The sequence below is a fragment of the Pteropus vampyrus genome, unplaced genomic scaffold (assembly GCF_000151845.1).
Source record: "Pteropus vampyrus isolate Shadow unplaced genomic scaffold, Pvam_2.0 Scaffold462, whole genome shotgun sequence".
NCBI classification, from domain to species: Eukaryota; Metazoa; Chordata; class Mammalia; order Chiroptera; family Pteropodidae; genus Pteropus; species Pteropus vampyrus.
In genome coordinates, this window is record NW_011889243.1 from 1,577,166 (window position 1) to 1,601,488 (window position 24,323).

The 24,323-nt window shown below is 52.8% G+C and overlaps 1 protein-coding gene across 2 annotated transcripts in view; it reads left to right on the top strand.

Annotated features, from left to right (window-relative positions):
• LINGO1 (leucine rich repeat and Ig domain containing 1) overlaps positions 1-24,323 on the top strand; it is a 102,891-nt gene that overhangs the window by 64,957 nt on the left and 13,611 nt on the right. The window contains exon 1 of one of the 2 annotated variants that reach the window (XM_011382127.2): positions 20,173-20,712. The exons of the other annotated variant lie outside the window; for it this stretch is intronic. Within the exon in view, the coding sequence (XP_011380429.1) occupies positions 20,707-20,712 (6 nt within the window). The 5' untranslated portion in view covers positions 20,173-20,706. Of the gene's footprint in view, positions 1-20,172; positions 20,713-24,323 lie in introns of those variants that run through there. 2 annotated transcript variants of the gene reach the window in all.

Sequence of the window (24,323 nt, forward strand, 5' to 3'; positions counted from 1 at the left end):
AACTCTCACCCAGCACCTTCCCCCATCTCTCAGAAAGATATCCTCTCTGGCTGGAGGCCACAGGTCTGCCCTGGAGTCTGAGATGAGTAACCAAGGCCTGTGGGGGGAGGGGACATTGGATAGGAAAGCAACTTAGGACTTGGGACTCTTGAGTCTATAGCCGGACAAGGGTGCTTTTTCCCACTTTGGCCCTCAGTCTCTCCCAATTAAAGGATCAGCCTAGGTTCCCATCCCCACCTCTGAGAGCTTCTTTACCAACCAACATTTTCCCCTCCCCAAAGTGAAGCGGCTAGAGTGGGAGAGAGGGCCTTATCCAGCCACCCTATCCCTTGCTTTGCACGCACTGGTACGGTCAGACCCTGCTCTCCTACAGTAGTCCACATTCAGAGGAGGAGACAGGTAATCAGCAAAGATCAGGTGGTATGACAGAGGCATATTCCTTCTAGGAAGGATCATTGGTTACCAGCCATGGCTCAAACCAGACAGGCTGTAGGTTGAGCCCAATTTTCTGCCTTCTACCCCTTGGTCCTGCTATTGACCACTATAGACTGGTAAAATACAGGAGGACTCCCTGGTGGAGGAGGCATTAGAGCTAAACCCTTGACCACTTAGCTGGGCAAGGCAAGGGAATTGGTTCCAGGTGGAGAACAATGGCTTGGAGGTGCCATGCATCTGGAGTGGGGATGAGTGAAAGATGTCACCTGGAGAATATATTGATATGGGGAAGTGTGATTTCCATGTTCTAGAAAAAGTCACCCCCAACACCACTCTTTCCCCAGCTGCAGCCACAGGCAAGAGATTTGGGGTTATTCAGGAAAATGGAAGAGCTTTTAGCCAAGATTTTATTGTACAAAGAAAGGATGCTACTCGAGGCCCAGAGAGGCTTCTGAATCCCCAGGGACTGTGAGAAGGGACATCTCCTTGGTGAGTAGATAGAGCAGGGTTCTGGCATGTACAGGAAATGGATTCTAGGTTTCCCACTCTGTGGCTTTCCCTGACTGTCAAGTTTGAGAGGTCTCCCAAGGCCACCCTTGCTGAGCCTTCATCCCAGAGTCCCGGAGGGCCTGGCCAAGCCCAGAGTCCCCATGCTCCCAAGCCCTAAATTATTGTAGAACTTCTTTCCCTTGAAACAAGACTGTGGCCTCTGTGTTCATACCCAGAAGCATGAATCTGCCATGGCTATTTTTTCTCAGTCTGGATTTTTCTTCACATTCCTTTCCTGCTTGACCCCTGCCTTTGACTTAGCCTCTGAAATGTTTACTTGCCCTTCATTAGCACAGGCTGAGTTGGCTTTCGAGAGCCACCAGCTTCCACATTGTGCCCTGTTCACTCTAGCACTCAGACCCTCCCACCACTTACCCCATCTCTTAGTTCGGTATTAGCCATGCATGGCCTCTCCCCTCTGTGTCCACCCTATAGGATTCCCTTGCTGCCTCGAGCAATCCTGCAGCCCCTCACCTCACCGCACCTCATCCCTATCCTGAGACTTCTTCATCATTAGATGCAGCTCCCAGTCTCAACCTGGCCTGGCCTCACCACTAGGCAACTCTAGTCTGTCCTCTTCCTATTGTAGTGGCTTCTAGAACAGGGAGAACTGGATGCTCAGGACAAGGGTACTGGACTGGACCCAGCCCTGGCCTCTGGGCTGGGTGATTCACCCTTCTCAGCCCAGACAAAACTTTGGGGTCCAGGCTGTCCCTGCCAGATACCCACGGTTGCTATGGAGACCCTGCCTGTGTTCTCTGCAGGGAGACAATAGAAAAATAACAGCAAAGACTGTTTGATTCTGTGTCCCACCTGGGAGCCGTTTAAGCCTCCCCACTCCTTTTGACATGTAATAGTTTTTTGTCACTTTTAAGATTATCCGGAAGTCTCACTTCTCTCCCTTAATGCAAACCTCCATGGCAGAGTCTCTGAGAGCCTCAGGTCTTAAAAACATGCACACACACATATGCACGTGCTGTGCACATGCTTACACAGCATGTAGACATCAGATCGGTTTCCCTGGTTCTCGTCAATAGATAGCAAAGCCCCAGGGACCAGGACTCCTCCTCTTCACATTGCACACCACTTTACCGTTTACAAAGCCCTTTGACATCGAGCTCATGTGGGAACAACAAGGCAATATTAATACCCCTTCCATTTTTCACATGAGAAGACCGAGGCTTGGGATTTTAGATGTATTGACAGTGTTGCCTGGTAGCTGACTGGGGCTAGAACCAAGGCTTCTTGACTCTAGTTTTATTTCTCCGTAGTCGACCCCCTGAGATGATAGGGTTGGAGATGGAGAAGTCTCCTCACTGCTTCATCCTCCCCATTCTTCCCCTATCAGGGCATCACTCACCTAGTCATGAGCAGCGTTGGGAATTGCTTACTCAGAGGGGCAGCCTGTGGGAGAAGGGAGAGGGTCCAGCTGGCCACATTGGATCCCCAAATTCCCTAATTGCCCTCCAGGGTCCCTTGGTTTCTGTGTTCCAGCTAGAGACCTTCCCCAGCCAACTCTGGATCTCGGCCAACCAGGTTTTCTACCCGAAGCCAGTGGCCAAAGTCCCCTGCCCCCCAGCTTCCTTCTGTACCCTTCTCCCCACTTACAGCCCTTTCCTTCCCACATTGTACCCCTGGGCCTTTGCTCTCCCTGGGTAGAACCGGGCCCACTCTTTATCCATTGTGATTTCTTCCATCTCTGATGGTCAGCCCCATATTATAGATTCCCATGGATATTTGCCTCAAGCCTTATATTTTAGTAAACCTGTGTATCACCATTGACTGCACACATGTGCATTTTCATCAACCAGACATAAGTTTCATAAAGTCCTCTGTCTCACCAAATAATGAACATTTACACTGAACATAGGCATCACCACCCACCATATTTACTTTGAATTCATGGACATTTACACAGGCCACAAATTAGCCTGAAACAGTCCCATTGACCTGAACTTGTGTGTTGCTATTAAAGTACATTTACACTGTCAGCTAATAGGGGCCCTGGGTTTGCTGCCTTACAGTACACCCGTATCTGGTTCAGATAACCTCTCTCAGCTCACAGGTTTGGGAGTCATTCCTTGGATGTGTCTTTACAGGTACTTCTTGAAGTTTGGACTTGGGTGTGAACAGATCATACATTCAGAGCTGAGAGCCTCCCAGTCTTACAGGGGCGCTCTGGGGTGTGTGGGTAGGATTCCTGGGACCACTGGCATGTGTAACAGCAGATTTGAGGCATAGTCTTGGGTTCCTGTTGTCCCCACCTCAGGTCCTCTGGCAGCAGAGAACAGACTGGGGTCCCAGAGGGATAAGGGGCTGCCTGAAGTCTCCAGCCCTGGAGAATGGGGTGAGCAAAGGGTGGCCTTTGAGACAGGGGAATGGATTGATTAGCATGGTCCTAAGAGGGGCCTTGACCTCACTTCATTCTTTGTTACCCAGGGCTCAGCCTGCCCACTATTTTTGCTTTCTTAGCAGGGTGTCTGAGGCCAAGAGAGGGCAAGTCAAAGGCTTTGCCAGGCTTATACTGGAGCTATGTACCCACTGGCCTTGGAATCTATTTGGGGTCAGGTTCAGAGCAGATCATCCTATGTTAGAACTGCCGATTAATGTTCTCTTGGCAACAGCAAGCAATAGTCTTGGAATGAGAATGTAGACAAGTGTGGGTTCAAATCTTGATTCTCCCCACTTTACAGCCAGCTAGAGGTGGGGATGGGCCAGCTGGCAGAGTGGCCATGTCCATGGCTGCACAGGTGGACATTCTAGCTCTACCTGTCCAGCTGTGTGGCCTTGGGCTAATGACTTCCCTTCTTTGAGCCTCAGTTTCCCCTTCTGTAAAAGGAGGCCAGTAATGCATCTGTCTCTTAGTTTCATTGCATTTGAAGTGTCTAGCCCAGTGCCTGGAATGAAGCAAGTGCTCCTTAAATGCTAGCTATATGGCTAATGTTAATACTGTGACTATAGTTATATCTGAGTGATCTTAGGTCTCAGTCTCCTCATCTGTAAAATGGGGTTAATGATGCTACTCAGAGCCCCAAAGTCCTTCCCACTTACCACCCCTTCTCCCCCTAGTTGCCATCTGACTGCTCTGTCTTCCTAGATACTCCATAACAAGGACCAGAGAGAGGGAAGAAAGGAGGAAAGGAAATAAATATCTTGCGGTCCATCCATCAGTTAGCAAGGGTGGCGTCAGTTTTTATCAAGATAGGGAATCTGCAACGTAGTCAGAAACATGTTTCCTCTGTGGCTCCAGCAGCCCAGCTGTTCTCTTCAGGAAAAGTGCTGAGGGCTGAAAAGAAAATAAAGGAACAATGATAGAAAGACACAGGAAAGAAGGGAGGGAGGAAAAGGAGGAAAGGGCAAGGCAGATAAAGAAGAGAGAGAGGGGCATGGAGTCGGGCAGCAGAGAGCGGGGCAAGGTTTTGCCAGGGCTTTTCCAGCTGCCTGGAATAGCATTTGGCAAGACTGCCCTTGATCAGCACCTGCTTTGAGCTGCTAGCCAGTGCATGCCCACCCGAACCTGGGCTCAAAGGCAGCCCCATCTGTGATTGTTGCCATTGCGTCTGTGAATCTTCTTGCTCAACCTCGGGGAGGCCCTCGTGCCCTTGGCCTATTAGAAATGGTGGCATCTCAGCAATGAGTTAAACACTGGCCTCAGCGCTGGGGAGGGAGACTTTGGAGAGAAATTTCTAGGCTCCTGCTTGGCCTCTGGCCATATTTTGACTTTGACTCTGCTCTAGACAATTGTGGCCACTCCACGGGCCTTGTCTAGACCCCATTCTGTCCAGCCCTTGCATCTTTGCACCCGCTATTCCTTCTTCCTAGAATATCTATCCCCCTTTCTGTATGGCAGGATTCTACTACTTCTGCAAGACTGCCTCCTCCAGGGAGACCTCTAGGATTCCCTCCTTCCCCTGGGGCTCATCTCTCCTCCCTTTCCACTCTGATCATTACTGACCTGGTTTCAGACCCTCTTGTAAGCTGGGCCTACTTCTTCCCTGTCCTGTGCTCTGGCAGATGAACCAGAGCCCATTTAGCTCTGGTTTCCTACTGCCTTTTGTCAGGAGCCGGACATCCCAGGGCCTGATCTGAGAGACTCCAGGGGCCCTGGCCACCCATCTCTAGGCTCCCACTAGGGAGACCACTAGAGAAACTGCCCTTCCTGTTTCAGCATCAGTGCCTGTCAAATAGGCAGTTAGAGCAATGAGTTCTAAGTCCCAGACAACATAGCCACCCAGCTCAGAGTCCTCCCCATGCCTCTACGCTCTTCAGCTAGAGTATACCCAGGGTGCCAGTCCCAGCTTTGTCACTTCTCTATGACCTTGGGTAAGTTTCTGTGCTTCTCTGTGCCTATGTTTCCTCATTTGTAAAATGGGGATGCTAATAGAGTGTTCCTCATAGAGGTGTTGAGAGTGTGAAACAAGTTAACGCCAAGATTATAGGAGGTCCCAGTGCCTGGCTCAGAGTAAATGCTCAGCAAGAGTTAGACATTTTTATTTTTTCTCTGGATCTGTGGCAGGGCTTCCCTCCTTCTGGGCCCAGTTTAGAGGAGCATACCCTCCCTGGCTGTCAGCTAACCCTATCCCAGTCACTTATGGGGACAGAGGAGGAAATCTCTCATGCTAGAATGTCAGGTAGTGGGGATAGAGATGAGAGAATACCACTAAGAATTGGCATGGGGAGATATCTGGGCCAGGGGCTAGCCCTCAAACCTCACTCTGAATGTAGGTTTATACCTTGCCACATAAGCTCCCAGGAAAAAGGGCTGGCTGGCCTCTCCTGGAAGTGGAGAAACCCCAGGTTCCGGCCCATGCTGTTCATGCTTAGAGACTTGTGACCTAGATTTGGGGTACAAAGAGGAGGGAAGGAGAGCTCAACCTTTTTGATGAACTATGAGCCACAGCCCAATCCCCTCACCTCCTTCCTCCTTCCTTAACCCCCCTCCCCCAATTAGCTCTCTTGGTTGCTATGACAGCAGAGTGCTGGGAAGCAGGACTCCTTCTGGGGATAGAACCAGAATGTGCAAGCATGTATGCTTACGGTGGGCGGTACCTCCATGTACACGCCCAGCTCCTCATGCAGGCTGGTGTGTGGTAGAGTGGGGGTGAGGGCTGAATGTTTGGGTGGGCTCCTTCAGGGCCTCAGGCCTGGTCCACACTCCCCTGACATGCAGCTCAAGCACAGACAGGAATAATCAGCCCCTTTACTGACTACGGTGGCCATAGGTGTGTCTGTCCGCATCATACTCCACCAGGCTCATGCACAAGACCCTTTACCACCCTTCCCATGTCGCTGACCGCTCCATGAAGCAGGCAGGATAGGCATTGCTTTCCCAGTTTGTAGATGGGGAAACTGAGACCTGCTCATACACTTGTTCATTCACTGGACTCTCCCTGGACCACCAGCTGGCCTGAGGCTCTTCTGGGGCCTCTTGGGCCTTTGGCCAGTGGAGGTATCTGAGGCCCGTTTGGAATCTTAGGCTCTTGGGCTGTCTCCTCGGAGTAAGGCTGGTTAATGTCCACCACAAGGGGAGAATTATCAACAAGATGTTTAACTGCCTCTTTTTATTCTTCAGTTCCAGAGATAATACTGGCTTAAAGAAGGCCGCCAGCCTTTCTTTCTTTCTTTCTTTTTTTTTGGACAAGGCAACCCTTGGTTGACGTCACAGATTGCAAGGACCTTGTCACATTACAATCCCTTATTTTTTTATTTTTTTATGCCTACAGCACTTCGTCTTCCTAGGTGGTCTCCTATCCAACTACTGACCAGGCCCGAATCTGCTTGGCTTCCGAGATCAGACGGGATCTCGGAAGGCCACCAGCCTTTCTAAAGTGAGTCTCGAGCCAGCTCTTCAGTGGGATCAGTAAGACGTATGTGGGCACAAAGTAAGCGCAGGCCTACAGCTAAGGGCCCTGAGGCAGCAGCCCTGTTGTGTTAGAGACCAGCCTGCCTGCGGATGGGAGGGCCGCCACAGTAAGCCTGCATTTGTTCAGATGCTTCCCACACTTCAGATGTTAGCTGGCATTTATCTTAGCCATGAGATATGCAGGCACCTCCCCACCCCAGCATGTTAACTAGTGTGAAAATGGCCCTGCCAAGTTCTAGAGTGGAGAGAGATCTGGAAACTGGAAGAATGAGTGGTGATGTGGTCCACCCCTCCGCCTGCTGCTTGGGCTGCTCTAGGGAGAGAGATGGTGAGAAGGATCTAGACTCAGGGTCAGTGCTTCATTCCACCGCATTCTCCCCACCCCATTGTGTGTTCGGTGGGCCCTTCCTGGCCCCTGCTTCCTGAGCTGTGATATATGAAGTCTTTGCAAGCTAGCTGATCAGGGTTCCCTCCTCCCAGACAACTCAGCCTTCTGATTTGGGGAGTGGCTGGATGGTCTTCTTGACCCTGGTCTCTTTCGGGGAGGATGAATGGGCCAGTCCCACGGTGTGTGTGTATGGCAGGAGGAGTGACTGAATTTGCAGAGGGGGTCCACGAATCTGTGAGTCATTGGGAAATTCCCCGAGGGCACACTAGGCCCCTCTCCCCACTTGCCCAAGGAGCCATCATGACAGTGCTGATATTTATGGCTGGTTTTCATGCCCCAGCAGGTAGTGCAAACACTGTGTCCAAGTACATGTGCCCATGTTTGGGTTTGAGAGTGCAGAGGCCCTCCGTGGTCTGGGCCCTTCCATGTCTCTTCACCTTGAGCTGCCAGCTTGAGCCACATCATTTACCCCATGGAGAGGGTTCTACCTGGGGGTCCTCCATCCAACCCTAAACCTCTGGGACTATCATCAGGGCCAGACCTAGCTGCTGGTCTTGGCTTTACCAGGACATGTCACTTTCCCTCTCTGAGTCTCAGTTTTTTCATCTGTGAAAAGGACACAGTAGTCCCTTCTGCATATGTTGCTGGAGGGATTGAAGAAGCCAGCACAGTGCTGTATTCATCAACTTTAGGAGTGGCCAATGAGAAGTCAGCCAGGGCTCAGCCTACCCATGGCTCCACCCTGCTCTGGGGCTCATTTCCTGTCATCTCAGGAGCACATGTGCTGGTTCTCTCTCACTCTCCTGATGTCATTCACACTTCGACCAATGCCAACTTCATTTCCGAGGTAACAAAAATGCCACAAGCAGGTGGTGAACCCAGAAGGAGCAGATAGATGCTCAAGTCTGCCCTTGGGACCCCTGGAACCAGGGCACTCCCCTCACCACCTGCCCTCCAGGCTGTGGTCAGCTAGTTGTAGAGGTGGGCACTTTCAGGACAACATGGGCAGAGAAGGGACAGAAAGAGATTGCACCACCCTGACCACAGGTGCTGCTTCTCTCCAGCACAGCCAGGAAGTCCTGAATGGAGGCTTTGGTTTTCCATCTGTGGACTGAGGGACCTTGGTAGAAGGCCCCATTCGGGGCAGATGCAGAAAAGTTCTGCTCAGGAAGCCTAACTCAGACACACACAACAGAGAGGACACATCACATTTAACAATAATACACACAACACAAATTTGCCCTACAGCACAGTTATATTAAAAAACACTAACACAACAAACTGGCTACACACACAAAGCAGACACTACTGCACCAACTAGATTCAACCATAATAGTCACCGTCTTGAGGACTGACCATGTGCTCAGAGCCCTGAATGGGTTATGTCATTTAATCCTCATGACCCTTTGGAGCAGGTGAAGGGACTTTCCCAAGTGCTCTGCCATAGGGGTCCATATTCCAGAAGGTTCTCCCACCTGTTTTCCTCTTTGCAGATATATCATCCCCCTGTCCTGTCCCATATTAGATGGATATGAGGTAGGAGAGCAAAAAGCCCAGGCGTCCTGCCAGGAAAAATGGCACCAGACTCAGGAAGGATGCCCCGGTTCCCTGCATCCCTACCTGAGATTCTTTCTTGGCTTCCTGCCTCTGGGCCAGAGCCATGGCTCCTCTCTGGGTATAAAACCTAAATCATGGAGCTTGGTGTGGGCCACCTGATGTGCCTCCCCCTGCCTGACTCCCGTGTTATGACTGCCAGGACAGCACACCCAAGAATGGCAGGAAGGGAGTGCAGGCGCCCATGTGGCCAGAAGAGGCCCTGCAGAAGCTCCTGGGCTTCCTTTCTGGCATGCCACCTTCCACATGTTCCCAAGAGCTTCTCTTCCCTCATTGCGACCTGACTATTGCTGATGGTTCCAGCAGTCCTTATCAAGGCCTGACCTAGATAAGGAGGAGAGAGAACGCGCCTCATCTTTGAGGGTTGCCACTGACCCCGGTCCTACCCCCAGAGCCCTGGGTCTCCCTTGACCCCCTGGGCAGCCTGCTCTTCTACCTATTATAGACCAGGCAGCCTTCCTGCTCCCCATTTCTTCTCAGCCCCCAGCACCATCCAGGGGGCCTGGTCAGGGCCACCTGTCACTGGCTAGGGTCAAGCCTGCCTTTCTCTCCCCTGACCCTATGAGAGGAGAGTCAACCAGGGAGATGCGAGAGAGACAAAGAGAGAGAAAAAGACAGAGCCTTGAGGGGCTGATCTCTGTGGGAGCCACAAGGGGCTATGGCCTAATCTGACCAGCCTGCCCCTAAAGTGTACATCCCGCCCAGTTCTTTGTAGCAGCTGGGGGCCATACTTCTGCCCTTTCTGCATGCTCCCAGTTAAGTTTGGTGCAGACTTTGAAACCAGACAGATTCTTTCCAGCTCCCTCACATATGACCTTTGTGATCCTGAGTAAAAGATGCCGTTAGGGCTCAGATTGAGCACCCAGTCCTTAGAGCTGTCCCTTGAAGATGCTTCCATCCTTCTCTGACCAGACCACTTGGCTGTGACTGCAGGAACCTGTACCTAGCTGCCCCCACCCCACTGGGCAAGTGCTGGACAGGCAAGTGTCAAGAGCTGCGAGTTCTCATGCAGCAAGACAGCTCCTGGGAATGCCATATCACAGTGGCTGTCAGAGCACTCGTCCCATCTGTCACAGCATGACCTTGAGCACCAAGCTTGAACATGATAATCTCCCCCACCTCCTCCTGGTGTGAGGAAAGGCAGGAGGTCCAGGCTTCAGGCTTCAGGCTTCAGCACTGACTTGCTTTGTGACCTTGGGCAGTTGCAGTGCCTCTCTGTGCATCTGCAAAACAGGCCACAGTGGGACAGGCCAAGGCTGCACAAGAAGAGCCTGTTTGTTGCCCAAAGCCCAAATGTTGGGCCCAGCCCTGTTCCTTGTGGCTTTGGGTGAGTTACGGAGTGTGATTAGGCTGCCTCTCCACGGCCAGGCTGGGATGAGGGTGCCTTCCCTAGGCCGAGATTGCCTCCTTTTGCTTTGTGTGGCCCTTGGCACAGCTGATTACCCAAGTGCCCAAATCAGGCTACCTCCCAGAAGGGAGCGTCTCAGAGACTACAGACCCCTAGCCTGAGAGACAGTGGGGTTCAAGCTCTTCACTATCAAGGAGCCAAAATGCCAGCATTCCCAGCTGTCCCTTCTACCTTTCCCCACTCCCCATGAGGCCTCTCTATGTTGGCAGCTCTGCCTCTGTCTTCCCTCTCTGCTCCCTGGGGTTGGGGTGGCCTGTGTGTGGTAGAGCTTGGGGTGGGCCAAGTACTGACAGCTGGACACCTTCCTCTCCTCTGATGTTCACCCCCAACTCATGTCCTAGACTCAGGCTTTAATGGAGCATAAACAGGACCTGGCAGAGGGGAGCCTTATTAGGCTTGACCTAATTAGGAGCCCTGTGAGATCAGGGATGGATGAGAGAGGGATAGGGAATGCCCTATGCACAAAGGCCTATTGGGCACCAGAAATATCACATGCATGTGCTCCTTGGACCCTCCCCACACTCCTCCAAGTAGGCATGACTATCCCCAGGTATTGTGAATGGAAAGTGGCTCAGACAGGGTGGGTGACTTGCCCAAGGTCACACAGCCAGCAAGAGGCTTCCCTAGGATGTGCACTCTGTTTCTGGCTCCAGTGTCCATTTCTTCCCAACACCCCAATCTGTCTCAGCACATCAGTCTGGGCAGGACCTCAGAGTTCTTTAGGCCCCTCTAGCATCCTCTGCGACAGGTCTGTCTGATCTCTGCTTGCGCACTGCAGTGATGGGGAGCTCGTGGCCTGGTTTTGGCGCTTCATGTCTGTGGACCTCCTCTCTTAACTAGTACCACCTGACTCCACAGTGGGTCAGGAGGGTGAAGGGGGGCGGGGAGTGGGGCAGCCAGTATCTCAGACTCTCTTTATACTTACTCCTTATCCACCTCCCTCTGCAATCAGGGACGGTGCGGGGGAGCCCATGCAATGCTAAGCACCAATCACTCCTTTGTTAGTCTTAGCTAACAAGCTGTTTATGGGTATGACATGACACCTGCCTTCTTCTTTATAATTTCAAGAATTTATGGGCATATTAGTGGCCAGGCAGCCACCCTGGGTCCCAGCCAGACGGGACGGGGGTGATGCAGTCAGATGCCTCTACCCATAGTTACTCTCTCCTACTATCAATTATTAAGGAGCTCTCCTTCATTTTTGTACATAATTACATGAGCTATTATGGTTCAAACTCCTCCATTCTTAATCCCTCTGGAGTGGGTCCATCCTACCCAATAGGGCTGTGCTGGCCTGGGTACCCAGCAGGCTGGAGAATGCAGCAGGCAGACACCCTAGCGAGATGGTAACCTCAGCTCCACATCCCCCCTCAGCTGAGCTGGAACTACCCTTGGGACCAGCTGTCTGTCCCTACCATCCCAGGGCCGGGCCTTTGCACCTGCTGTTCTCTCTGCTTGGTGCACCCTCCCACTCCACCTTCTGTACAGTGATTTGATTCCTACTCACCTTTTGGATTTCAGATCATCCATCACCACCTTTACCACCTCCTGGTTATCTTTCCTGACTCCCTAGTGCCTGTCCTGTGTGTGCACGACCCACCATGCTTCTCTCACCTCATCCTGGATCATGTTATGTCGAACCTTGTGTACTGGACCACGGGCTCTTTGGGGCACCGAGAAAGCTGCAGTGAATTTTGCTGAATATATGAGTAGATGTAGATGGGAGAATGACTCCACCTGCATCACCACTAGTGAGCCCACTGAAACCCCTGCCCCTGCCTTCTCCTCCAGGAAACCTGTCCTGATTGCTATAGTCATACACATCGCCCTCTCCTCCCAACTCTGTCAGACCTTCCTGCTCTGGGCTGAAATCCTCAGAGGGCAGTAAGTCCTGGACCTCCCCCTATGCCCCCAGGACCAAACGGAAGGCAGGTCAGAATGGAGGGAGGGCAAATCCTGACAATCTCAGCTCTGCTGTGTGACCTGGGGAAGTTGCTCACTCTCCCTGATCCTGTTTCCTCATTGGTTGTATGAGGGATAATGACAAGTTCCTACTTTAGTGGACTGTAGTTGAGGCTTACGTGAGATAATTTATAAAAGCACCTAATACAGGGTCCAGCATGTTGTAGGCACTCAAGCAATATTCCTTAATCTCAGCCATTGTCTGTCTGTGAACTGAATCAAAATAAAATCAAACTGAACTGAATTGTGTTGAATTATCTTATTCACACCTTCTTTTGTTCATACTTTTTTGTTTTTAGTTTCCCCTGCTATGTAGACAGTTCTAGGCTTGGCTCATGGGGTGCTCTGCAAATATTCCAGAATGATTTATCAAGACTTTCCCAGCATCTCCATCTACACATATGAAGAAAGAAGGGGGTGAATTTCATGTGCTACGGAAGACTAGACTGAGGCCAGGGAGGGAACATGGCCTCCCCTGAGTTAGTGGCAAATTGAAGAACCAAACCCTGGCCTCCCACTGGACTTGAAAGCACAGGAATATCTCCCTGGAGACCTTGGCCTCAGTTTCTTTCTCTGTAATAAGATATAATAATAGAATGGACCCCATGGGGTTGTTGAAAAGATTAAATTAGTTAGAACCACTGTGCCTGCTCATGGTAAACGCCCTGGAGTGTAAGGCTCGAGATAGGCCCAACTTTACCACCTCTCCTTTCTCTCTCCCTGGTAGTAACACTCCCCTTGAATTGGTGTTCATCATTCTCATGCATGTGTTTATACTTTTCCTATATATGTAGGTATCCATACACGCTCTATGATTTGGGGCTTATTTTTAAACCTTATATAAATGGTACCATCCTGTATACATCTTTGTTTTTTCCATCAACATTATGTTTGTGGAGTCACCTACACTAATGCAGGTAGCTCTAGCTTACCTGTTTTCAGTGTTGTGTAGTATTCCACTGTGTGATTATACCACATTCCATTCAGGCCTTCTCTCAACAGTGGGCATTTAGAACATTTCCAACTGTGTTTGTAAAAATTTCATTATTACAAACACTACGCCTATGAGCATTCCTGTATTTATCTTCCGTGGACATGTTTCTCCAGGGTATATCCCCGGGAGGGAGTTGGTTCATAGTGTGTGCATCTTTTCAACCCCACTAGATAACCACTTAGCTCCTGTGCCATTCTCTACCCTGGCCGGCAGAGGGCATATTGCTTGCATTATCTCAACGCCCTCAGCCATGTTGGGAAAAAGGAAGTTTTAGGCCCATTTTACAGATGGAGCATGTGTTAGTTATAAAGGAACAAATATTTATTATCTCACAGTTTTCTATAAGTGAGGAATCCAGCTGGGTACCTCTGGTTCAAGGTCTCTCACAAGACTGCAATCAAGGTGTCAGCCAGAGTGTCAGTCATCTCAAGACTAGACTTGGGGAGTCTGCTTCCAGGCTTGCTTGCGTGGCTGTTGGCAGGCCTCAGTTCCTCACTGGGTCTTAGAGACATCAGGGAGAGTGAGCAACTTCCCCAGGTCACACAGCAGAGCTGAGATTGTCAGGATTTGCCCTCCCTCCATTCTGACCTGCCTTCCGTTTGGTCCTGGGGCATAGGGGGAGGTTCAGGACTTACTGCCCTCTGAGGATTCCAGCCCAGAGCAGGAGGGTCTGATATAGCTGGGAGGAGAGGGTGATGTGTATGACTATAGCAATCAGGACAGGTTTCCTGGAGGAGAGGGCAGGGGCCGGGGTTTCAGTGGGCTCTCTAGTGGTGATGCAGGTGGAGGCATTCTCCCATCTACATCTACCCATATATTCAGTTGCTATTAACACAGCAGCTGGCCTCTGTCATAGTGAACAAGCAAGTGACAGAAAGAGGGCACCCAAGATGGAAGCCACAGTCTTTTTGTAACCTGATCTCAAAAGTGATAGTCCATCATTTTCGCCATATTCTATTCATCACAAATGAGTCCATTAGTCTAGCCCACACTCAAGGGGAGGGGATTACACAAGGTGGGGAATACCAGAAGTCAGGGACCATCAGGGATCATCTTAGGGGCTGCCTGTCACAGGGCAACTGAGGCTCAGAGAGGTGAAGTGACTTGCTTAGAGTCACACAGTGGTTAGAGACAGAGCCAAGACTGGAACTCAAGACTGCTTGGCCCTGTAGCTGGACATCTTCTGAGCCGCAATGCTTCCTGTGACTTAATAAACAAGTCTCCTGCACGACAGAACTCAGGACAAGTGCTTAATGAATGGATTTGCTAATAGTGGTGCCTGTGCACACATTAGCTCAAGTTACCCCCGACATGATCCATGGTGACAGCCAAGCCCAGGCTCTTGGGAGACGCAGCTCTGCCAAGCCTGGAACCCAGATTCCCAATGAGCCAGGGAGTTGTTCCTTCACACAAACTGCCTTTTATATTTGCTTTTTTGGTTTTGTTCTCAATTTCATCATTTAAAGGTAGGGGTGTGTGTGTGTGTGTGTGTGTGTGTGTGTGTGTGTGTGTATGCATGCATGCACGTGCATATGCATGTGTGTGTGTTTAATGGAGTGCATACTTCCCTGTGTTCTTAAGGAGAGCTAACTGTAAGGTCAAGAACATCAGGTGTTCCCCAGAGGGACTTAGGGTGGGCAGGGCTGACAAGCCCCTTCACCGACTGGCCCCAGACAGATTTCCTGCTTCTTAGCTACTGTGGAAGCGGCAATCAGGAGCTTAGCTCAGCAGGGCTGTGTGGCCAGGCTGAGCAGGGGCCAGCCCTTGGACCTTGTTTCTCTGGAGGGCTTCTGCCTTGGGGCCTCCCAGAGCCTTTTGACTTCCCCTGATTCTCAGTGCTTCTACATTGCTTCTGGATAAGTGAATGTCACTGATGCTGGGATATTTCCAGTGGAGGTATGGGTGACCAAGGCCCTGAGATGAGAAGAAGTAAGAGTAGAGGATTCAAGATTCCTCCTGCCCCCCATGCTCTGGTCTGTCCTGATTAATGGATTCCAGTTGAGTTTAATTTGCACACATCAGACCCTCTGGAATCAGGGCTCTGGGCTGTCTTCAGAAACTGGAGGCAACACAAGATCAGCCCCTGCCTTCAGGGCTTTCCTGATTCTCAGAGGATGAAGAAATTGGTGGAGTCCTCTCCTAGTGGAAATGCTGCAAGCAACATTTACAGAGGAGGGGCTGTGGGTTCAGGAACAGAGAGCACCCATAACAGTAAGAATAACAACCACAAATATATGTGAATCTATCAAGTACCTACTATGTGCCCAGCCTAGCATCCAGTACTAAATATATATACATTGAGTCACGAGATCCTCACACCAACCCTGTGAAATGGTTCTATTGATATTCCCATCCTACAGAGGGGGAAACTGAGGCTCAAAGAGATGTCCAAGGACACAAAGGCCAGCTCAGAGCAAGAGACTGAGGTGCTTAGAGCAGGCTTCTGGAGGGAAGGGGCCACATAGGGCCTTATTTCAAAGGGAAGGAAGTGGGTGTCTGAGAAAGCCATTGACATGCCAGTAGTGGAAACTGCCAGGAAAAACGATGCCCCAAGGAAGTGTGGGTGGGCTTTCCACACCCTGCCCTTGGACTCTTGGCCTCAGCCTGTACCCAAATGGATATTTCCTCCAAGTCAACCAGCACATCACCACATCCAGTTAGACCAGCCACCATGCAAAGAAGTTCCCTTCAGCTGAGCCCCAGTGCCCTTCCCTGTGCCAGCTGCCCCATGCAAGATGTGGAGGACCAGGAGATGGGGAGTACCTGGACAAGTAACCTCGAATAAAACTTTTCCCTTTTAGGTACCTTGGCCTGACCCTCTTATAACATGCCTGGGTGGAACCCTAGTGTTCCTGACTCCCTTCTGGTTCTTGGAGAAGGGACAGGAAGGCCCTAACCCTGGCCACAGCTCCAGGCCCACCTCCTAGAGGGGCCTTTCCTGCCAACCCCCTCGGGTGCCCCCTATCCCTTGCCACCCTCCACAGCTGCACCAGCACAGGGCTCTGACCTATGGATTTTCTGCCATTTCCTAATCCACTTGACTCCAGCCTGAGTTTCTAGGACTTCATTGTACCAGCGGCTTTGGTGACCCTAGAATGAAGGGCTGCAAGAGCCCTGAGTGAATGCAGGGCTTCTGCTATGGCTCCCAGAGGCTATAGGGCCCCCAGCTTCTGGGCTTCAGCCTTCTAGGGACTCAGGGCCCTTCAAGGAGCCCCCACTTGAGGCCTCAGCCCACTCTCCCCATTATCTAGGCAGGGCCACAGAGCCCTGAGCTTAGAGAACCCCAAGCCGTCACCTCACTGTATAGCTAGGGAAACTTTTGCCCATGGAGGGGTAGTGACCCTCTCAAGGTCACACAGCAAGTTAATAAGAAAGCTCAGAATCAAATTTATGGCATAAAGTGGGACACAGGGACCTCCAGCTGTCTCCAGTCCACTCCCCCAACCTTGCTCCATGCCCAGTGCTGCTTGCCCAGCCCCCACCTGCTTTCTCTAGCTCCTGGTCTCCGTTTTCTTGCTGATTAGAGGTCTCAGCAATGACTCCACTGTCCCAGCCATTTTAGAGCTGTCATTAATTTCAAGTGCCTTCAGAAATAATCATCATTGTAAAATCCCATGAGCTGCTGGTATGTAAGTGGATAGGCCAGCATAGAGCAGGTATGCAGGCAGGCCTATGTGTACCACTCATTCCTTCCTGTGCTCTAGAAGGGAACCTGGCCCTTCCTCCTGCATCCTCAGCTCCCCAGGCTTGGGCTCTGACATCAAAAGCACAGAGAGTGCACTTGAGCAAGTCAACAGCCTTCCCAGAGCCTCAGCTTTTTCATTGTTCAACGGGGACAGCAATACCAATCTTGAAGTGAGAAGTATTTAAAATATAGCTCAGAGTCTGGCTTACTGTAGGGGCTGAGTAAATGTTAGAGGGCCCTGTACCCTCCTCCAGAGTACCCTGGCAAACCCATTCCAGCTCCTCCGCTCTGCTGTGGGCACTCAGGATATAGCAGGCTGGCTTCTTCTCCCAACCATCAGCTCTTGCTTGACTAAGTTTTCACCCCAAAGCCAGGGTTTGGTTGATGTGCGCCCACCTGTACAACATGCAGTCTCAGACCTACTTTTGAAAGTTCCTAGTCTGAGAACAGAGAAGGGAGGAGACTGGAGCCTTGCCTCTGTCTATTTCATGGCCTTGGAGAAGACTGGAGTAGAAGAAAATGGACTTAATTTGGTCTTGAAGCACAGGTGGAGACAGGGAGAGGGCATGCAGAGCAGGTGGACCAGTAAGGACAATGGCTGGGAGGTATGGGTAAACATTATTCAACTGTAGTTTCTGAGTATCCTTCCCTGGTTGTGCCAGTGAAGTCCTGGACTGGGCCATTCCCATGTGTCCCTATGGCCCTGGGACCCCTGAGAGGTTAGGGACTACCCTACCAGACAAGAGTGGAGAGATACCTGTTCTGCAGCGCATGTACAGGCTCTGACTGGGCGAAGGCCCAGTAACAAGCCCTTCTTTTATGAGGTCTCTGGTGACAAGGCCAGGAGCCTGCATTCTCACAAGGCCCAGGCCAGACCCCTAAAAAGGCCTTTTCTCCAAGTTCTTCCCCCCAAACCTCTCCATCCCCATTATTTCTATTGGAGAAATAAGACAGGGGAAGCTGGGACTGGTCATTTCTTTTGGAGAAACAGGTAAAGGAAATGACTTGGATACTGTTTATAATGTAGAACTAAGTCTGCGGGGCAATTCCTCCCAGACAAAACTCTGTCGTCTTCTCTGCTGCCTGCAAGGAGCAGAGGGATGATTGCGGGCCCCAGAAGACCCCACCTCGGTACGCCAGCTTCCTCAGCCAGCATCTGGAGGCTGGGGGAACAACTGGGCTCTCCCCTATTTCTCTGCGAAGATTACTGAGGCAGGGAGCAGGTGAGTCGGGGGCGGAGACCGGCCGCAGCCGCGCGGTGCCTGCGTCAGTCGCCGCACCAGGAATAGCCCCCGCCCCCGCCCCAGCGGGTCTGCGCTCCCGCCTGGCGGAGCCTCCACGCAGGAGCAAGAGCGCGTCTATTCCTGCCGGGCTGGTGGGAGGAGGTGGTGCGGGAGGCGGGAGCTTGCCTGTAACTCACAAACAGCCTGGCGGGGGAGCCAGGGTATCTGGGAGGGGGTCCAGGCAGCACAGAGTTGAGGGGCCAGGGAGCCGCCTTTTCTGGGCTCTTGAAGGGAGGGCTCCTGTGCTACCTCCCCTCTTCCTCTCCCACCTATAATACCCTCTACCAAGCCTGCCCTCTACTGGTTTTCTCAGCCCTGGAAGGCGATTCAAATTCTTTTCCCAGGCGTATTACCAGCTGCTTGACCACAGGCAAGTCAAGTAACCTCTCTGAGCCTGGGGTTCCTTTTCTCTGTCATAGGGGGAACAGCGACTCCTCCCAGGGTTGTTGGAGGGTGAATGTAAAGTGCATAGAACAACATCCGCTCCTACTAGGAGGGGATCTCCAGCCAGGTCTAGGATGAGGATGGACACAGATGTAGAAGACAGGAGATTGTTGTCCAGGCAGAACTGTTCCTAGCAGAGGTGTGGCACTGAGACTGAGAGGTACCCAGAATCTGTTTAGCTGGAATGAAAGGTCTGTGGAATGCTTTTTGGGCTGTGTGTGTGAGGCTGAATAATGGAGAAACAAGATGGTGCTGGGAGTGGGGGTACACTGGTGGCCTTACCAGCAGATTCCATGGGGGGCAGGGCACTGGGAGCAGGATCCAGAAATCTGTGCTGAGACTGAGAGGCCTTGGGCTAGTCTCCTTCCCCCAGCCTCAGCTTCTCTGCTTACCATAACCCCTACCTGTGAGCTCGAGGTATCCAGAGAACTGGTGTGTTAAAGGGATGCACTGCCAACTGTGGAGAAGGGGTGAGTATTAGCATTAATGGTTATTCCAATCAAACCAGCTTAGTGTTAAAAGGCATCTGGCTTCAAGGAGATGAAAGGGGGTGTACAGTGGAAGAAGGTGAGGTCCCAAAGGTTGTAGCCTACTCTGTAGGCTTTGCCAAGACACCCCCGCCAGCCGATTCTCTGTATATGCTGATCAAGGAGGATCTGGATGTTTGAGAAGAGGTCCCATTTCCTGGTCCCATCTGAGTATTTGGCCCCAGCCCAGGACCCCAATGACCGGTTGGGGAACAAGGTGAGAGACCGCCAAGCCCAGACCGAGGCTCTACGCTGCCCTCTGCTGTCCAGAGCAGGCCAGAGCGGCCTGCTGCCCTCTGCTGGATAAGAAGCTAGGCTGGGTGGGGACCCGGGCTGCAAAAGGTGGGCAAGACCCGATTTGGGGTAGAGCCGCGGAGCTGGCTCGCTTTCCTCGCTGTTCCCAGGAGCTTCCCCTGTACCTGCCGCCAGACTCTGGGCCCTCCAGCTATTCACAGACATTTCCAAGGAGAGGGGAGAAGGCGCAGGAGAGAGGCTCCGGGCCTGACCCTTCCCACGCCGTCCTCCAAACAACCCTGACCGAGTGGGGAGCTTTGCCCGTTTACGCGCGTGTGTCCGTTCACATGGCAATGTGTGCAACGACCCTAGTTAACACACTCGAGTTTACATGCACACGCATATGTCCACACGAGAAGGTGTGCGCGCACAATCAGGGAGGACCGCATGGCTCGGGATTCGCCGGGAGCCTGGACTCGGAGGGGTGCGGCCGTGTGCAGGGCAGGAGCACCACGGTGCCGGTTTCTGCTCTAGGCGGGCGGGCGGGCCCCTCGCCAGTTTCGCCCCTCCATCCGTGCAGGGCAATGATTGGGGCGCTGCTCGCTCTCCGCCTCCTTCGCGGAAAGGAGGCGAACCCCCTACCTCGCCTCCCCCTCCCTTATTTGTGCGGCCGCGCCTTCTCCCCAGTCCCGCTCCGTCACTCGCTCACTCCTCCCTCCTTCAGTCCCTCCTCCCTCTCAGGCTCGCTCCTCGCGCTCCCTCCCGGCGCCGTGACAGAGCGCGTAGCCCGGGCGGGAGCCGGAGCGGGAGCCGGAGCGGGAGGCCCGCTAAGCACAGGCGGCGGCGGCGGCGGGTCCAGGCCCCGGAGCGAGCGGAGTCCCCACCCGCGTCGCTCCGGTCCCTCTCCTGACGCGGGGCTCCGAGCAGCATGCGCGGCCGCTGCCCGCCGGCCTCAGCCCTGGCCCCGGCCCCGCTGCGAAGCGCGCCTGGCCTGGACCCCGGCCCCAGCGGCAGAAGAGGAGGCGGCGGTGGCGCCAGGCCGGCTCCGGGAGCAGAACTGGGCTCGTGGCGCCCGCGTCGTGCATCCTGAGCCCAGCTGCTCCCCCGCCCGCCGGGGCCACGGCCCCAGCCCCGGCTCCGGCTGGGCTCCCGCCGGTGTGGGGAGGACAGACAGTCAGCCCCGCGAGGGCTCACAGACTGACGGGCGGAGGTGTTGGCGAAGGAGGAGGAGACCGAGGAGGGGGCTGGGCAGGGGCTGTGGCCCGGCGGGGAAGACATGCGATTGGTGACTGAGCCGAACGGACGGACCGCGTGCCCGAGATGCAGGTGAGCCCGGCGGCCACGGCCCAGCCCTGAGCTGGCTACCCCGCGGTGATCGCCCCTGGGGGCTGCCCTGGGTCCTCCTGGGGCTGCGGGACACCGCAGTGCACCCAAACCCCCACTTCGGGGTTACAGATCTGACCCCCCTCAAGCCTCAGAAAAGGTTCTTCCCTTCCCTTGTCCCCACCCCAACCGATTCCAGGTTGCCTAGCTGGGACCCCAGGGCTGTGGAGGGGCCCCCGCTGGCTTCCCAGCCCTGTCCATCTTCCTTCCCCTCTCCCATTCTGAGCACTCTTCACCCTGGAGGGTACGCCCCCTGCTCAGCGCTAGGTGGTTCCTTCTCTCCATAGACCCCAGATGTTCCCAGGCACCCTCAGGTGGGTGGATACAGGTCAGGGGCCAGCTTTCTCCACAGGCTTCAGCCTGAATGCCAGATCCCTCCCCTCAGAAGGATCAGCCCTTTTCCAGCTGCTGCCCAGAGAGAAGGAGAAAGGGAAATGGGAGGTAGAGAGAGTGGAGGAGAGAGAGTTGGGTCTGTAAAGGATCCAGAAACCCTTTAGGGGCCTCCCCTTTGTCTGTCTTCAGCCCAGGCTTCTCACCTCCTCCTGCCCCACTTTTTATTCTGAGGCAGAGTGGGTGGGAGATGGGAACCAGCTAAGAAAAGGGAGGTGAGGGAGCCTCCAACTCTGCTCCTCCCAGCCCCCTTCTTCACCTCTCCCAGGTAGCTAAGGGACCCCTAGGAGATGTGTCCCTCCAGATGGCTCCCACATTGAGGAGGGGCGGGGCCAGGCCCAGTGACAGTCCCCTCTTGGTTCTTGCCTTGGCTCCCAGCCCAGCCCCATCCAGCTTTGGTTTTGCCAGCAGCATCTCTTCTTTGTTCTCAGAGGTCCTGGGGTTGGGGTGGGGGAGAAGGGGTATCTTGGGGGAGAAGGAAGATAGGAACAACTCTGTCCTGGTGGGGTGGGAGTGCAGGAGGCCCTGAGGTAGGGGGCACTACCATCTGGGCAAGCCCCTTCTCTGCCAGCCCAGCCCTCAGCCCTCCTTCAGTCCTCTGCTTGGCTTGGGTAGCCAGAGGGCATGCAGCCCAGCCTGGCCCACGATTCTGGGCTCAGCCTTGCTGGTCATTATGACAACAGCCCCAGCACCAGTGCCTCCTATGCCCAGAGAGCAATGAGCCTGGGGCTTCCCCTCATCCATCAAGGAGTGCCAGTGAGGGAAGAGAGGGTCACCTGTCCCAGACCCTTTGTCCTTGTGTGAGCCAGGAAGCTCTCAGAGTCCTCACACCTCTGATAAGATGCCAGAACCTGGTCTGCAGGGACGGCTTGCTTGGCCTTCTTGCTTTTTCCCCATAGCCTGAGGTGGAAGAGAAAAGTGGCAGAAGGAAAGGGCCAAAAATTCCTCAGGACCCAGATGGGAGCTCCAGGCAGCACCCAGCTGCCCCTCGTGGAGGGGAGTTTAGCAAAAGCCAGGGCAGGCCCTCTGTTACGTTTCTGTTGTCTTGGCCCCCTCCCCTATCCCCTGCCTATTTAAGTGTGAGATGGGCTTGGTCAAGGCTGCAGTGCTCCCCAGAGTCTGGAGTTAGAATGGGTCCTGAATCCAAGGAGCCAAGTTTTAGGGGATGGATATGTGCTCCAAGCCTAGGTATCATGGCTTGTGGCTTGTGGGCCCTTGTGTGCTGGAGGGAGGTGGAAAGACCACTCTACCCCTCATAATAGTCCTCTTAGATCCCAGTGCTCAGCTCCTCTATCCTCTGCCTCTGAATGCCCAATTTTTCTATGCTATTGTTTTCTAAAACCCAGAATTCCAGAAGGACACACACACACACACACCCTCTTGTGAGAGTGGGTGGTTGTTCATTATAAAGCCAGATAGGATCTCTGGTACAAGTGATGGCTCATCTGGTGCTACTGTCTAGGTGTCTACTAAGCAAATGGCTGGAGGATCGCAGTTGGGTCTGGGGGTGCATTCCTGTTGAGAAGTAAGGCAGTGTGGTGATTTGCACAGGGTCCCATGGAGGCATGAGGCAGTGTCAGGTGGAGGGTGAGGAAGAGGGTCATGTAGAGCTAGGGTAGGGCTTGGGAGGGGAGGCAGGAGGTAGTGGTGGTTTCAGAGTCAGCCTTGGTTTGCTGCCCAGGGTCTGCTGGTCTAGCTGTCCTGTGTGTGGTAACTGTATGGAAGGATGGTGGCCTTCCAGCCCCAGGGTCCCCACTTCCCGATAGTTACTGATGGCTCTCTGTTCTGTTCCCTCCAGTCAGTCCCTCTGCATATCCCCCCATCACTTGGCTTGATCCAGCATCCCTACCCAGAGGCCTTCTCCTCTCTTTGCCTTCTCCTGGCCCCTCTTCTAGGAAACCTCCCTTACTGCTCCAAGTCACTCATCCCTTTCCAGCCACTCATAGCGTAGAACCATGTAGATTTGTACCTAATTTATACCAGCCCATTTATTCATGCATTTATTCAACACATCCGGGCTAAGCTGCCTGCTCAGCTCTGGGCAAGGCCCTTCCATGGCTCCCATGGATTGCCTTGAACACCATGGGCAATCCTGTGCCCATCATTGCCTGGGCTCCCCTGCCTGGTCCTTGAAATAGGGAAGACGCTGGGAAGCACCAGGGAGCAGCTGGTGACCGGTAGTAAGGACTACCTGGAGAGGACACAGTGTCCTCAGCCTGTGTGCATGAACAGAGCTAGGCGACATCAAGGATGCCCCAGGCAGGGGTTGAGGAGAACCAAGGCAGAGTGCTCTCACACAGCCACTCAGAGAGGATGGTATTTGTTTTGGGGGGATGAGATGGTCAGGGGTCCTCCAGGGAGAGAGAGAGACTGGGTGGGTCCTGAGGTAGTAGAAGACTTTGCAGAGACACAGAAAGCAGGGCATTATAGAATCAGAGACAATGTGGGAGGGCAAAGGGCAAGTTCACTTTCAAATGCATTCAAGGCATTCTTGATGCTAACCTTTGTTTATGTGTTGAATGAATGAGCGAATGAATATCCTCAGATGCCGTGGGCCTGGTAGAGTTGTGCTGACCACAGTCTCCTCCTCATGTGTGTACAATTCCTTCCGTCTCACTTTATAGTGAAGTCGTTGAGTGTGGATCATGCAGCCAGATGCCCAGGTTTAAATTTTAGTTCTACACTGCCTAGCTCTGTGACTTTGGGCAAGTTACTTCATCTCTTTGGGTCTCAGTCTCTTATCGATAAAGTGAGGACAACAGCAGGATTTACCTGCTGTCATCATGAAGATTAAGTATGTTACTATATACAAAGCATTTAGAGCAGCACCTGTTATACAGAAAGCTCTCAAGAAATGTTGGCTATTCATAGTTTCTATCAGTGATGTACCCTCAGTCTTACCCTTGCACATGGTACAGGGATTTGATTGTGTAGCTAGAAAACAAAACCAGAAGAGTGTAATTACTTGCTTAACGTCCCAGCTAACAAGCATGAGGCTTGGGCTAGAATGCCTTCTTCCTGGCATTTGCTCTGGAGTTCTTGCTCACTGGTTCTGGCTGGCCTGCTAATTAATTAACCAATATATTTAGTATTAATAATATAATGAACACCGTGATCCTACTCCCCAACCTGAACACTAGCACTTTAATAATGAGGTATGTCTT